The 16,639-nt window shown below is 51.2% G+C and overlaps 2 protein-coding genes across 2 annotated transcripts in view; both read right to left on the bottom strand.

The window, feature by feature from the left end:
• The window catches only part of LOC139266728 (zinc finger protein 235-like), a 72,318-nt gene that overhangs the window by 16,813 nt on the left and 38,866 nt on the right, over positions 1-16,639 (bottom strand). The window lies entirely within an intron of this gene.
• Positions 14,055-14,525, bottom strand: LOC139266999 (histone H1.5-like). Its single transcript, XM_070884631.1, has one exon. It carries the CDS (start codon positions 14,523-14,525, stop codon positions 14,055-14,057), a length of 471 nt encoding a protein of 156 aa, XP_070740732.1.

Raw genomic sequence — 16,639 nt, 5'->3', positions numbered from 1 at the left:
CTTCAGCGCGGCCCTCTTCACTTCGTACACCGTCCGCAGGGCCGGGTCCTGGACGACTTGACCGAGACGGGCTTCCAGCTCGAGCACCTCTTTTTCTAGGCGCCCGACTCTGGCTGCCCGCCTCTTGGTCGACCCCCTCGCGTACTCTTGACAGAAGACGCAGACGTGAGCCTTGCCCACGTCCCACCATAGCCTCAAGGAGGGGAAGCCCCCCTGCTTCCTTCTCCAGTCGGACCAGAATCGACGGAACGAGTCCTGGAACCGCATGTCCTCCAGCAGCCGGTTGTTAAAGTGCCAGTACGCGGACCCCGTCCTCGCGCGGAGCGAAGCGAGCTCCGCCCACACCAGGTGGTGGTCCGAACACGGCACCGGCCGCATGGAGGCCGCCGGGACGCAGGAAACGTACGCCCGAGACACGTAAAGGCGGTCGACTCTAGACCATCCTACTCCAGGCCTCACCCAAGTAAAGGCGCTGGAGTCGGGGTGGAGATTTCGCCAGACGTCCAAGTCGAAGGACCCGACCAGGTCCCTCAGCTTCTCCATCGCCGTCATGCACTGCGGGGCACCGGAGCGGTCCCTCGCCTCGAGGGTGCAGTTAAAATCCCCCCCGAGGACAATGCAGTCGCCGACGTCGACGGAGCCAAGAAGAGCGGACACCTTTTCAAAGAAGCGCGTTTGCTGCGGGCCGGGCTGAGGGGCATACACGTTCACGAGATGGAGCGGCACGTCCCCCAGGCGAACCGTTACGTGCAGCAAGCGGCCTGGCACGGGCTCCTCGACCCCCAAGATCTCCGGCTGAAAATGCGGGCCCAGCAAGATGGCCACCCCACTAGAAATGGCGGTGAGGTGGCTCATGCGGACCTCTCCTTGCCATTCCAGGAGCCACGTGGCTTCGTCTCCTGGAACGGTGTGGGTTTCTTGCAGGAAGCACACCGCATATTTCCCCTCCCGCAGGAGCGAAAAATTGTCAAATCTACGGCGTGCCCCTCTGCCGCCGTTGATGTTGAGGCTGGCTATGGTTATCTTCATGGCAAAAGCATAGTGCAACCTCTACCTTAACCTATTGTGGGGGAGGGAGTGGAGTCTTTTGTTGAACTCCGCTCCCTCCGCAGCCCAGCGAGGAGTCCCTCGAGCTCGCGTAGCTCAAGGTGTTGCGCCTTTGTCAAGGGCCCGCCCGCAGCCAAGGTTTTGACGGCGGCGCGGACGGACGCCTTGATCAGCTCTGGCTCGGGCCATTTTTCCAGGGCCAGTCGGGCTTGGTTGCAGTGACCCCGGCTCTGGGCCAAAAAGTCCCGGAGTTCCTTTGCAGGAATGAGGATGGTCTCGGCAGCGGCCGCGAGCAGATCCACCGCCTCGCTGGCGGTGGTCTCTAGGTCTTCACCCGCGTCCCCCACCGAGTCCCGTCCTCCTCCGGGAGGTGGCCGCCAGCAGCCGGCCCATCGACCGCACAAGGTACGGCAAATGAACCGGCCGCTCCAACTGGCCCTGGCTCTGCCCCGATCCCACCCCCAGGATCGTCGGCAGAGGAGTCCCCACTGGGCTCTTTTAAAAATGGTGCTGGGTCGGGAAATGACAGCGGAAGGGGTTCCCCCTCCACCCCAGGAACCGGGGAACAAGGAGAGACCCGGCCATAGGAAATCCCCAGGCTCTCCAAGTGCTCCAGCTCCACAGCAAGAGGCGAGGGTGGGTGTTCCTCCCCCTCCCCGCTGCCACCCCCCGGCCCAGCATCTACAGTTTCATTAAAATCACTCATTTGTGTTTCTGCCTGGTAAAGCGACTCCCGGGGGAAGTTGATTAATAGCTGGGCGGGCTCAGGTTCGGCCTTTTCGGCCCCGCCCGCCTCAGTCCCCGGGACGCCCGGCCCGGCGGCAATGCATTCCTCCGCGATCCCCACGCCCCCCACGATAGGCAGATCTTCCACTCCATCCCCGGGAGGCAGAGGTTGGGCAGCCTCGACTGTCTCACCCTCCCCGGGGACAGACTCCTCTCACCTACAGCGCAGCTTGGGGGCGCTGGTTGGGGACGCGGGTCACGCGGCGGGCACCGACTCCTCCGCGGAGGGATGTTGTTCCCCCTCCGCCTCATCGGAGCCGCGCCTCCTTTTGTTCCTGGGGGCGCGCGGAGGCAGGGAGACCTCCATGTCTGCCGAGGCCTCCCGCTCCGCCCCCCCTTTTCCTTTTCTTGCCCGCGCCCGGGCCCCTCTGTGGTGTTGTTCAAGGGCTCGGGCACGGGCTCGGGGCACCCCGCGCTCGCCGGTGACTGGGTTGGGCCGAGCGCGGTAAACAAATTGTCTGGCGCACCGAGGGAACCCGCCTCTGGATGTTTTGCCTTGTCCCGCGCCTTCCTTCCGTTCGGACGCTCTCCCTCCCCCCCGCCGGAGGCCCCGAAAACAAAGGCTTCCGACGATGCCCGCGCACCTATGGCTCCCGGCACGCGGACGCAACTAGGGGGAGGGGTGGCGGCGGCGCCAGCCTTGGCCGCCTTCGGTGGTTTGGCGGCCTTGGAGGTGGGGCAGTTCTTGCGAATGTGCCCCACCTCTCTGCAGGCATGGCACCGCACGCCATCCGACGTCCAGAAGACACGGTAGGCAGTCCCCTCGTGCACCACATTAAAGTGCCCTTCCGTCATGTCCTCCCGCGCCAGCCGGACAAAGAGCTGGCGGCGGAAGGAGAACACGTGGCGCAGGCTGCTCTCCCTGAGGCCGAGCGGTATGGGGTTGATCCCCGACCTTACCTCCCCCAGTTGGTGTAGGTGAGGGAGGAGGAGCTCAGCGGAAACAAAGGGCGGGACGTTTGACACGATGACCCTCTGCGCGGTGGCCTCGAGAGGGTCCACCGGCAGGAACGTCCCGCCCACCGTGAGCCCCTTTTCAAGGGCCAGGGACACCGCCCGCTCTGACCCCAGGAAGAACATGGCCTTCCCAGACATCTTGGAGGCTGCGACAATGGCCGAGGGGCCGACTACCCCAGCCATCGCCCGCACGCACTCCTCGATGGTCATTGTGGGGTGAGTGTAGCTCTTGACCCCGTGTTTTTTGGTGATTAATCTGAATGGTGGCAGGGCAGCGGGTGGCGCAGGAGGTGCCGTGGAAACGGTTGCCACCTGCGCATAAGTCCTCGCTGGCCCTGCCACCGGCGTGGATGGGGTCGCCATCACGGGGTCCCTTTAAGGGCTACACCCACCCCAAAGTCACAGGCCTTAATGGTCTTTATTGGCCTCGTATATTAACTGAGCAGAGGAGCCCTTAACGAGGCACCTCTCCCCTAGTTGGCAATTGGGGAGGGGCCTTGCTCCCTCTGCTCAGTTGTCTCAATTGTTTTTTTTTTAAATTAGGAGAAAGGGGCCTCAGAGAGAGAGGGGAGAAACAGAGTAACAGAGAAAGAGAGAGGGGGGTGGGAAGGGGGGGGGGACTGCGAGGGCAGGTCTCCCCTCGCAGCTGTGGGTGGGTGCAATCCCCAGATGGCAAAACACAGTCTTTGGGGTGGTCTTCAGGTGAGGGGAGAAGATGTCTTCACCTGGGGCAGCTCGAGCCACCAGGCACACACTCCTAATGATGTTTAAATAGGGTGATTAAGGAAAATCTTCAGCCTGGTAGCTTCAGCTACCCCAGGCTAGGCAATTGGGGGGGGGGGGTCAATTGTGGGGGGGGGACCTAGTTGTAAGCAAGGCCCCCACACACACACACCCCCCGCGATGTTCCGGCCCTCAGTGGTCTTCTTTCCTCCCCCCACCGATTCAACAAAGTCTTTTTGGGACTGCACCAATACACCCACCTGTTGAATGGTAGAGTCTCCCTCCTTCCACACTGGATGTTTGTTGGTTTTTCCCCCTCTCTCCAACTCTTTGCAGAATGGTAAAAAGATGTACAAAGTTTTCTGCTTTTTCCTCCTCTCCCTCTGGGTGAAAGTTGGTGGTGAAGCCCCTTCCTTCCTTCTCTTCCTGGGCTGGTCTCAGGGCTCTCCAGGCAGGAGCACAGGTTGATAACTGCTCCTCTCTCTGCAGCTCAGCTCCAACTGAGCAGGACACGCCTCCACTGCTCCACAATTGGTCCTTGTGCATGAAACTCTTTTAGAGTCTACCTGCAAAACATAAACATTAAACTGTGCCACCCGACCTGGGTGACACACCAGACATTTACAAGGCCCTTTTTTCCTTTTTTTGGTTTTTATTTTGTGTTTTTCTTTTTTTTTTGGGCACTAAAATCACAATTTTTCCGGTGCCCCCTATAAAAGGGAAGGGGACACTAAAAACACCGGCAATTAAAACAAATTAAACTTTAAAACGTAAAATCAAATTAAAATTTGGTTGCCGGGCGTGATGATGCACTCCAGTCCCTCCGGTGCCCACCTCTCGCGGAAGGCCGCGAGCGTACCGGTGGATCCTTGTGCATGAATGACAGAAGGATAGTTTGCAGGTGAAGCAGGTAATCAGGAAGGCGAATGGAATGTTGGCCTTCATTGCAAGAGGGATGGAGTACAAAAGCAGGGAGGTCCTTCTGCAACTGTATAGGGTATTGGTGAGGCCGCACCTGGAGTACTGCGTGCAGTTTTGGTCGCCTTACTTGGGGAAGGATATACTGGCTTTGGAGGGAGTGCAGAGACGATTCACTAGGCTGATTCTGGAGATGAGGGGGTTACCTTATGATGATAGATTGAGTAGACTGGGTCTTTACTCGTTGGAGTTCAGAAGGATGAGGGATGATCTTATAGAAACATTTAAAATAATGAAAGGGATAGACAAGATAGAGGCAGAGAGGTTGTTTCCACTGGTCGGGGAGACTAGAACTAGGGGGCACAGCCTCAAAATACGGGGGAGCCAATTTAAAACCGAGTTGAGAAGGAATTTCTTCTCCCAGAGGGTTGTGGATCTGTGGAATTCTCTGCCCAAGGAACCAGTTGAGGCTAGCTCATTGAATGTATTCAAGTCACAGATAGATAGATTTTTAACCAATAAGGGAATTAAGGGTTATGGGGAGTGGGCGGGTAAGTGGAGCTGAGTCCACAGCCAGATCAGCCATGATCTTGTTAAATGGCGGAGCAGGCTCGAGGGGCTAGATGGCCTACTCCTGTTCCTAATTCTTATGTTCTTATATCGCTGTTCTCTGAGAGAAAAGGGATTAACACCAATGCCTCTGCCCGCATCCAAAGATCGGCACTCACGCTGTCGCCATACAACTATGTAATCCGCCACACACCAGGCACAGTGAACTGCGCAGATGCTCTCAGTCGGCTGCCATTGCCCACCACCGGGGTGGAAATGGCACAGCCAGCGGACTTGTTCATGGTCATGGAAGCTTTCGAGAATGAAAAGTCCCCCATTACGGTCTGGCAGATAAGGACCTGGACCAGCCAGGATTCTTTACTGTCCTTGGTAAAAAAAAACTGTGTCCTCCATGGGACCTGGTCCAGTGTCCCAGCAGAGATGCAGGAGGCGATTAAGCTGTTCCACAGGCGCAAAGACGAAATGTCCCTGCAGGCGGACTGTCTGTTGTGGGGCAATCGCGTGATCTTGCCCAAGAAAGGCAGAGATACCTTCATTTGTGAACTGCACAGCACCCATCCAGGCATTGTAATGATGAAAGCCATAGCCAAATCCCACGTGTGGTGGCCCGGCATCGACTCAGATTTAGAGCCGTGCGAGCGCCAGTGCAACACTTGGTCTCAACTGAGCAATGCACCCAGAGATGCACCACTAAGTTTGTGGTCATGGCCCTCCAAACCGTGGTTGAGGATCCACATGGACTATGCAGGCCCATTTCTAGGCAAAATGTTTTTGGTTGTCGTGGACGGTTACTCAAAATGGATTGAATGTGCGATAATGTCTGTAAGCATGTCCATGGCTACTATTGAAAGCCTACGAGCTATGTTTGCCACATACGGCTTGCCTGATGTCCTAGTCAAAGACAATGGCCCGTGCTTCACCAGTGCTGAATTCATGACCTGCAATGGGATCAAACACATCACATCTGCCCCGTTCAAGCCCGCATCCAATGGCCAGGCAGAACGGGCAGTTCAAACCATCAAGCAAAGCTTGAAACGTGTGTTGGAAGGCTCCCTGCAGACCCGGCTGTCCTGAGTGCTGCTCAGCTACTGCACCAGATCCCACTCACTCATCGGGGTTCCCCCAGCCGAGCTGCTCATGAAAAGGGCGCTAAAAACAAGGCTCTCTCTTGTCCACCCTGATCTCCATGATCACATGGAGGGCAAGTGGCATCAACAAAGTGTGTTCCATAACCGCACAAATTTGTCACGCGATATTGAGATCAATGATTCTGTGTTTGTGCTCAATTATGGACATGGTTCCAAATAGCTCGCTGGCACAGTCACAGCCAAAGAGGGGAGTAGGGTGTTTCAGGTCAAATTGGACAATGGACAAACGTACAGAAGACATTTGGACCAAATCAAATTCCGGTTCACCAACAGCTATGAAGACACCACCAACTTTGATCTTCCAACACACACACAAGTGGCAACTGACATCATGGTTGACCACGAAGCTGAACTCACCATCCCCAGCAGCCCTGCAAGGCCAACTGCCCAACAGTTAGTGAAGAACTAACCAACTTACCCACACCCGCATTTGTACCAAGACGGTCGACAAGGGAGCGAAAAGCCCCAGATCGTCTCACCTTGTAAATAAGTGTACTGTTGACTTCACGGGGGAGTGATATGTATTTAACCCCTTGTAACCTGTATTACACTACCACCTTCTTGTTGGAGTCCCAAGGAATCCCAGCCTCCCTTGGGAGCATGGTATATAAGCAGGCCAACCACGAGGTACCTGCACTCTGGAGTCTCATTAAAGGAGCTAAGGTCACATTTGCTCATTGCACACAGTACTCAGTTTCATCCTTTATTATGAATGTACCAGATGACATGCTGCATGTGATCATCTTTGAAATGTTCTGATCTTTGTAATTGTCTTTGCTAATTTTGATGGGTTAGTTGATTATAATTACGTGTTACTAACATACCTTGCAGTATTTCTTGCATCAAAATAATTATTTAAATACTTCCTTTATCAGGTCTTTAGCTCCTGCACTGATCTCTGTTTCCTCTTGTAGGGGAATCTAGAACTAGGTGGCATAATCTGAGAATAAGGGGTCACCCTTTTAAAACGGAAATTAGGAGGAATTTCTTCTCTTAGACGCTCATGAATCTTTGAAATTCCCTACCCCAGAGAGCAGCGGAGGCTGGATCATTGAATACATTTAAGTCGGAGATAGACTGATTTTTGAAAGATAAGGGAGTCAAGAGTTATGGGGAGAGGGCAGTGAAGTGGAATTGTGGCCAAGGACAGATCAGCCATGATCTTATTAAATGGCAGAGTGGGCTCAAGAGGCCAGATGGCCTACTTCTGCTGCTGTTTATTTTCTTCTTAGCCTTGATTAGGGGCTGGGTTTAGATGTAGGTTTAGGGGTTAGTGGTTGTGGTTTGAGGTTATTTGTTAGGATTGGGATTAGTGGTTGGGCTAGTCAATAGGATATTCAGCTTAGTGATTCACTTAGAAAGCACTATTGGCAATATAAGTGTCATTCGACATGCCTTTTTCCATTTTATGATTTTAACCTCCCACAGACGAGTCACAAAACAGTCTCACAATGTTTTCATTCAAGGTAACGTCTTTCCTGCGCAAGACTCATTTCCTCCCTTCTTTCACATCTCTACATTTCTCACAGAAAAAAAATTAGTGACATTAGATTTGGGGATTTTGGGACAAGAACAGACGGAAACAGTTGTTGCGCTCGTTACATTTAATCATCAGCCTGCCTGAAAAGGGCTTCTGACAATAATCTGTCATCGGCCCCACCAGTTGCCGTCTTATTGCACCATCATGTCTTCATTCATTACCCACCCTTCGCCCTAACTAGAGCTGGTTTCACCGGCATGATCATTGCCCTTACTGAGGCTCTCTAATTCCCGAGCAGGGCATAACCACCAGCATGGACTGGTTCGTCCAAATGGCCCATTTCTGTGCCGTATATCCTATGTAATTTTATAGTCTCAGTGTAAGTGGTCCCTGGATTTGGTTTCTCAGTGTTACTGGTCCCTCAATTTGGTGTCATGATGTAATTCATCTGGATTTGATGTCTCATTGTAACTGGTCCCTGGATTTGGTGTTACGGTATAAGTGTCCTTGGATTTGGTGTCACAATGTAAGTGTTCCCTGGATTTGGTGTCACAATGTAAGTGGTCCCAGGATTTGGTGTCACAATGTAAGTGGTCCTGGGATTTGGTGTCACAATGTAAGTGGTCCCTGGATTTGGTGTCACAATGTAAGTGGTCCCGGGATTTGGCTGCACAATGTAAGTGGTCCCTGGATTTGGTGTCACAATGTAAGTGGTCCTGGGATTTGGTGTCACAATGTAAGTGGTCCCGGGATTTGGTGTCACAATGTAAGTGGTCCCTGGATTTGGTGTCACAATGTAAGTGGTCCCGGGATTTGGCTGCACAATGTAAGTGGTCCCTGGATTTGGTGTCACAATGTAAGTGGTCCCGGGATTTGGTGTCACAATGTAAGTGGTCCTGGGATTTGGTGTCACAATGTAAGTGGTCCCGGGATTTGGTGTCACAATGTAAGTGGTCCCTGGATTTGGTGTCACAATGTAAGTGGTCCCGGGATTTGGCTGCACAATGTAAGTGGTCCCTGGATTTGGTGTCACAATGTAAGTGGTCCCGGGATTTGGTGTCACAATGTAAGTGGTCCCGGGATTTGGTGTCACAATGTAAGTGGTCCTGGGTAAGTGGTCCCGGGATTTGGTGTCACAATGTAAGTGGTCCCTGGATTTGGTGTCACAATGTAAGTGGTCCCGGGATTTGGTGTCACAATGTAAGTGGTCCTGGGATTTGGTGTCACAATGTAAGTGGTCCCGGGATTTGGTGTCACAATGTAAGTGGTCCCTGGATTTGGTGTCACAATGTAAGTGGTCCCGGGATTTGGCTGCACAATGTAAGTGGTCCCTGGATTTGGCTGCACAATGTAAGTGGTCCCTGGATTTGGTGTCACAATGTAAGTGGTCCCGGGATTTGGTGTCACAATGTAAGTGGTCCTGGGATTTGGTGTCACAATGTAAGTGGTCCCGGGATTTGGCTGCACAATGTAAGTGGTCCCTGGATTTGGTGTCACAATGTAAGTGGTCCTGGGATTTGGTGTCACAATGTAAGTGGTCCCGGGATTTGGTGTCACAATGTAAGTGGTCCCTGGATTTGGTGTCACAATGTAAGTGGTCCCGGGATTTGGCTGCACAATGTAAGTGGTCCCTGGATTTGGTGTCACAATGTAAGTGGTCCCAGGATTTGGTGTCACAATGTAAGTGGTCCTGGGATTTGGTGTCACAATGTAAGTGGTCCCTGGATTTGGTGTCACAATGTAAGTGGTCCCTGGATTTGGTGTCACAATGTAAGGGGTCCCTGGATTTTGTGTCACAATGTAAGTGGTCCCTGAATTTGATGTCAACAGCACCTCATCACTGGGACTGGGGGCAAACCTGCAGTCCAGCAACGCGTTGGGCACAGAACGATCCCACACAAATCTATTCCCAATTAACACTGCCCACATTAATTCACCAGAAACAGCCCAGTGCCTGCAAGGAACTGCAGCCCCGCATCTAACTTCAGTGAAACACACAATACAAAACATTTTAAAGGAAAAATAAACCGCATCATAGTTCAACAGAGGCGATTAATGTGCAGTAAATCCCATTTACTCGTACACCTCCTTCACCCCTACTCTCCAACCCCTCACCCCAACTCCGCTATCACCCCATTTCTCGCAATCCCCCCTCACCCAACTCCTCTTTCACCCCTACTCCCCAAACCCCCCTCACCCAACTCCTCTTTCACCCCAACAATTTCATTTTTAACATTAATTACACAAGGCATCCACACTGGAGTTAAGTCTGAGGAGCTTCTGTGTGATGGTGAGGTGATCACTGGACAATAAAGCGCAGAAACTGGTGGGTGGCTGCTCATTACCCTCGGTGAGATTTAATCCCCTTTCCCACTGAATAATGCGGACAGACGGTCACCTTGGTAACGGAATGGTCAGAGTGACATCACTTTCTAAACAAGAGCACACAGACAATGGGTCATCAATAAATGGTAAAGAGATTAAACACTGCAATCACATTGTAAATAATAGGAAATAAAATGTTGGAAAATAACTGTTGAAGATAATAACTTATCTCTGTGGAATTGACTAGCAAACATTAAGAATTACGTGTTTTTTTACAGACACAGACATAGCAAAGACTTTGTGTACACACTTTTCAGTTATTCTGCATAAATTGATGCTTAAATAGTCTGAGATCTTTAGGATCCTGCGGGAGCCCATCCGGTGGTGCTTGCTGGGTCAGGATATAAAGAGGCCGCGCGCTATTCCTCCTCCCTGAGGGAATGGGGCAGATATTTAAAGGGACAGGGACACGCTTTTCTATGCCTATCAATACTTAAAGGAACAGTCCAGTTTATTTCGGAGTGTCGGAGGACTTCACGAACTGAGCTCCCATTAACAGTCGTTCCCTTCTGTACTGTGCACTGATTGTAAAGCTGTCTATTTCAGGGGATTTGCGCCTTTCCAAAATGTCTCACTGTTTTTATGATCCATTTGACTTGCTTGTCTAATTTGGAAAGACTTCAGAATTGTGCAGTGTGCCGAAAGTTTTGCTTAAAGGTGGAGTAAAATTTGTTTCAAAATATTCTTTCTAACCCCCCCATATTTTAGAACACTCTGCAATACTCCCAAGTTCGATCCTTGATCGGGGCTGTTAGCTGATCTCAGCCAAGGCAGCAGTTCAGGGGTTATAATTGTCCTCAGTACCACTGGGCTAAATATGAGTAAAAATTAGTCACTGCCTCTGCTCTTGGCACTGATCCAATGACCTCAACTGGGAAGTGTGTGGATGTCATTTGAGGGCAGGATTGGACTCGGCTCAGATGCCCACCACAGTGGAAATTTCTATCCTGTACTTAAAGTAACAACTTGTGTAACCTCCATTTGCAGGATATTAGAAGGGGAGGATCTGCAACTGGGAAACTCAAACCAAACATCACGTCAAGATTTGAGAGATTCACCGGATTCATCAGGATCACCTTATCATCAGCCTTTGGAAAAACACCAATCACAGCGGTGAGAAACAGGACACATAGAAACATAGAAACATAGAAAATAGGTGCAGGAGTAGGCCATTCGGCCCTTCTAGCCTGCACCGCCATTCAATGAGTTCATGGCTGAACATTCAACTTCAGTACCCCATTCCTGCTTTCTCGCCATACCCCTTGATCCCCCTAGCAGTAAGGACCTCATCTAACTCCTTTTTGAATATATTTAGTGAATTGGCCTCAACAACTTTCTGTGGTAGAGAATTCCACAGGTTCACCACTCTCTGGGTGAAGAAGTTCCTCCGCATCTCGGTCCTAAATGGCTTACCCCTTATCCTTAGACTGTGACCCCTGGTTCTGGACTTCCCCAACATTGGGAACATTCTTCCTGCATCTAACCTGTCTAACCCCGTCAGAATTTTATATGTTTCTATGAGGTCCCCTCTCATTCTTCTGAACTCCAGTGAATACAAGCCCAGTTGATCCAGTCTTTCTTGATAGGTCAGTCCCGCCATCCCGGGAATCAGTCTGGTGAACCTTCGCTGCACTCCCTCAATAGCAAGAATGTCCTTCCTCAGGTTAGGAGACCAAAACTGTACACAATACTCCAGGTGTGGCCTCACCAATGCCCTGTACAACTGTAGCAACACCTCCCTGCCCCTGTACTCAAATCCCCTTGCTATGAAGGCCAACATGCCATTTGCTTTCTTAACCGCCTGCTGCACCTGCATGCCAACCTTCAATGACTGATGTACCATGACACCCAGGTCTCTTTGCACCTCCCCTTTTCCTAATCTGTCACCATTCAGATAATAGTCTGTCTCTCTGTTCTGTGTGTGGATGCACCTTCAACCAATCGTCTAGCCTGTGAGACTCGTGTCCCGTTGACTCAACACTCTAAGTGTGGGGACAGTGTTGCAGATGTATGTTGGGTGGAAACACATCAGGGAGAGACCGTTTACCAGCTGAGTGTGGAAAGAGATTCAGTCTCTCATCTCACCAACTAACATTCGAGAACTTAGACAACAGACTTTCTCCTGTGAGTATAGAGCTGTGTTATTGGGCCATGATGTTTTTACTTGTTCATCTTGTTGACTGTAAACCGTTGCCAATTATTTGATGTGATCGGTTTATTGTACATATTTTAAAAAATGCATTTACTAAGTGGATTCAAATTGAAATTGAAACCAGCTTTGCAGGCGTGATGCTTCATTCAAACAGCGAAGGTGAGAGAGATGCTGTGGGGCACACGCTAAGTCCTGTAGCTGAAAGTGATTAACAGACTGGGTTTTGTGTTTAGTGATCCCGGGTGTGTTAGCTATCCTTACCCTGGACACCAAGGCAAAGCAAGGCACTCTGGAAGGTAAGGGGGACTGTGACCTGTCCCTGACAGTAACCAAAGGCATGAGAACTGAAACAATCTAGAGTTAGAAAGGAGAAAAGGCGCAACATGGAGCAGTCAGTAACAGGACATCAATTTGTCTCCTCTTATTATGGAGACATCATATATCGACACACTGTGTAATTTGAAATATCAAAATATTCAACTCCAGCCCAGTTTTCCGGATTGTTAACATCAGCAGAAACAAATCCCAATTGACAGAACGAACACGATTCAGCCAGGATGCGATTAACAGCAGAAATAACTATAGGACCCAACTCCTGCAGTCACTTGTGAACTCGCAATTCAGATGACTGAGTGAATCCCTTCCCACACTTCCCCAGTGTGAACTCGCTGGAGTTTCAGCAGATCGGATGACTGAGTGAAACCCTGCCCACACACGGAGCATGTGAACAGCCTCACACAGTGTAACTGCGACAATGAATTTCTAGATTAGACAGGGAACTGACTCCCCTCCCTCAGTCCCCACATCCACGGTTTCTCCATGGTGCGGTTGTCCTTGTGTCTCTCCAGGTTGGACGATCAGTTGAAGCCTGGTCCACACACAGAACACGTGTAGTTTCTCCCGCTGTGAATGGTGCAGTTTTTTCAGGCTGTGTAACTGATTGAAGCTCTTTCCACAGGTAGTGCACTGGAATGCTCTCACTCGGGTGTGTGTGTGTCTCAATGTTTTTCCAGTCACAGTGCTGTTTGAAATATTTTCCCACAGATAAACATTTCTCCTTCCACATACAAAGGTCGATGACGTTCATCATTTCCAGCTTACATAGTTGGGTTCAGTTCTGCACCCGCTGTGCGCAAAGTGAGAATAGAATCAATCAGCTGCTGATTTTCTCTGCTGGTCACTGGGCCTTTTCTGCTGGCCCAATGGGGTGAGCCCGTGCTGGCCCAATGGGGTGAGCCCGGGAAGGCCCAATAGGGTGAGCCTGTGCTGGCTGGAGAATCTGGTGTCTGGGGTTTCAGTTGTGAGGCGGGCTATTGCCGCCAGTACTCACAGAGACTCTCCCCCTGAATCTGTGAAATGACAATGACCAGGAACTGAGACTGGAGCCCAACACCAATCCCAGTTACAGCGAGGCCCGGGCCGGATATCCCATTCTCTGTGTGTTTTATTGCAGACACGGGAAGGGGTGGGTGCAGACGCTGGGGGAGGGGTGGGTGAAGATGCTGGGGGAGGGATGGGTGCAGACACTGTGGGAAGGGTGGCTGCGGACACTGTGGGAAGGGTGGGTGTAGACACTGGGGGAGGGGTGAGCGCAGACACTGGGGGAGGGGAGGGCGCAGACACTGGGGGAGGGGAGGGCGCAGACACTGGGGGAGGGGAGGGCGCAGACACTGGGGGAGGGGAGGGTGCAGACACTGGGGGAGAGTGGGTGCAGCTAATGTCAGCGAGTCACCGGGATCCTGGGATCATTTTCAATGATTTTTGTCTGGGATCTGAGCCCGGCCCCGGGACAGGGATCATTTGATTCCGGGATCAGCTCTTGTCTGAGAGGCGCGGTGGCTCTGGGAAGAGCCTTTGGGTTCAGATATTTACAAGTTGCCCTTTTTATTTACTTGTTGGCCGCTGCTTTCTTGGTCTTTGCTGATTCGGGCGTGGCCTTGACCCTCGGTTTCTCCACCTTTTTGGCCGCCTTCACCTTTGCGCCTGTGGCCTTCTTGGTGCTGGTTTGCTTGGCTGGAGATTTCTTCACCTTCCTTCCCACTTTCCCCGAGGTTTCTTTCTGAGCGACTGTGAGGGAGCCCGAGGTGCCCGGGCCCTTGATCTGCTTCAGGGAACCATGTGTCACATTCTTCTTGATACTGAACCTGATCTGGGACCCACGCTTCTCCACATCGGCGCCTTTGGTCGCCAGAGCCTCCTTTATCGCGGCCAGGGACATCTCCTTGCGATCACTGCCATAGGCCACAACCTTGAGGATCTGTTCGCCCAACTTGGGAGCGGCTGGCCCGGAGCGGGGAGCCTTGGTTTGAGCGGCGGCGGTGGCAGGAGGAGCGGTTTCGGCGGCTGCAGTGTCGGTCATGTCCGCGACTCTGTGGGAAATCTCTCTGACAACCAGAGCTGGGTCAGACATGAAACGAGAGGCGGCGACACAGAGCAACTTAAAGGCAGCGAGCGGATGGGACGGAGACATCCTGCTGTTAGCTCCCCGGTCCCTCCAGCCTCTCTGTGTTTCTCTCTCCTCACTAACTCTCCGATTCCATTTCAACTCGGGCTCTCCAGATTCCCAGACTGACCTCTTTCTATCCCCACACCGTAAATACTTTGCTGTCTATGAATAGAATATCTCAGGTGACGGCAGCTAGATGGACCCGCTGGACAGCAGTTTTGAAAGCTCCTAACCTCCATATCGTCCGGGCCAGTCCGGTTAATCCCTCAACTATGCTCCCGATGTCAGAATCGGGGTCGTAAGAGGGGGGAGAATGTGAAGAGCATGACTGCGTGGAGATTTTAAAAGAAACAGAAGAAGCAGCCTTAGCAGCAGAGGAGCCTCTGCACAACCCAGATCTCATCCTGTTTACAGATGGTTCCTCCTTTGTTGATAATGGTACCAGAAAAGCAGGATGGGCAGTTACAACCTTATATGAGTTAGTGGCAAAAGGATGTTTACCCTCAGGAATGTCAGCACAACAGGCCGAGTTACGGGCCCTGTCAGAAGCATGTCGAATAGCAGAAGGATAGACAGCTAATGTCTACACAGATTCGCGTTATGCTTTTGGAGTCGCTCCCGACTTTGGTCTGCTGCTGGTACACCTATCCGAAATGGAAAAGAAGTCAGAGACTTACTGGAGGCCATACAATTCCCTCAGGAAGTGTCCATCCTGAAGTGTAAGGCCCATACCAAGGAAAATACCACAGAAGCACAGGGAAATGCCCGAGCCGACCAGGCAGCTAAAGATGCCGCCTCACAGGGCGTTCCTCCAGAAGAACCAACACAGATGTGCAGATTGAAAGCACTCAGGACTCTGACACGAGACCTTCAAACAATGCAAGGCGACTGCTCCCGAGAGGAAAAATGGACCTGGATTGAGGCAGGAATTAAGCTATGTGAAGATGGTGTCTGGAGACAAAGAGTTACCGACAAGCCAGTCGTGCCACAAGCGCTTATGCCTTTTTTAGCCCAACAGATCCACTCGTGGGGACACTTGGCCTCACAACAGATGACGGCACGGTTCCAGAAAAGCTGGTGGGGTCGGGGATTTAAAAAACATGCCCAGCTGGTAACAGACCGTTGTGTGGTCTGCCAGAAAAATAATTCTGGACCCATCACGGTAATGCCCCAACTGAGGCCCCCTGCCCCTGTCGGACCATTCCAGCATCTGCAGGTTGATTATATATCTATCCCTCCATGCCAAGGATACACTAACATTCTTGTCATGGTCGACAGATTCTCTAGATGGGTAGAAGCTGTCCCAACTAAAAGAGCCACAGCCAATCACACTGCAAAGGTCTTGTGTAAGGATTACATTCCCCGATGGGGAGTCCCGAGTAGCATTGACTCAGATCAGGGAACACACTTCACAGGAGCCACTGAATGGCTAGGTTCAATAGGAACTTCATTGGTGGAAGGTTTAATTCTATTTGTTGTAATTGTTTTACTTTTATATTGTTTGTTTATGTTGATTAAATGTTGTTGCGACCAGGCGGCTGTAGCTGCTGTCCTGCAGGTGAGACACAGGGGTATGATATGCTTAAGGGAAGGTGGTTTACTGGTTGAATTAAGATATTGATTTGGATTAAATTGGAATAAGGTTAATTAACCTACTAAAACCAGACTTCCATTGTGGCCACGATGGAACTCGGGTTGTTAAATTTGCGTGGAAGCTACTAGTCCGGATATGTGGCGAAACACAGCAACAAATTTTAGAGGAAACTCTATTAACATGTATAAAATTATACTGTAGAATGTTTAACCAGTGATACCTGATGTTTTATGATTCAGTTTGTGAAAGAATCAAAAGTGGGATTGATAGAGAATTCAAAAAGGCTGCAAAGCTGTGAGAAAACACAGACCCCCCCCCCCAGTCAGAGTGCAACTGAGCACATTGCATCAATCAACTTGACATTTCAGGACATTCGGCAGTGAGCCAATAAGGGGTTAACAGTATATCAGTTGAGCCAATAAGGTCAAAGAAG

Source organism: Pristiophorus japonicus, chromosome 7 (assembly GCF_044704955.1).
Source record: "Pristiophorus japonicus isolate sPriJap1 chromosome 7, sPriJap1.hap1, whole genome shotgun sequence".
Classification (NCBI taxonomy): domain Eukaryota; kingdom Metazoa; phylum Chordata; class Chondrichthyes; family Pristiophoridae; genus Pristiophorus; species Pristiophorus japonicus.
The sequence above is the reverse complement of the archived record's forward strand: the minus strand, read 5'-3'. Positions and strand labels throughout refer to the sequence as shown.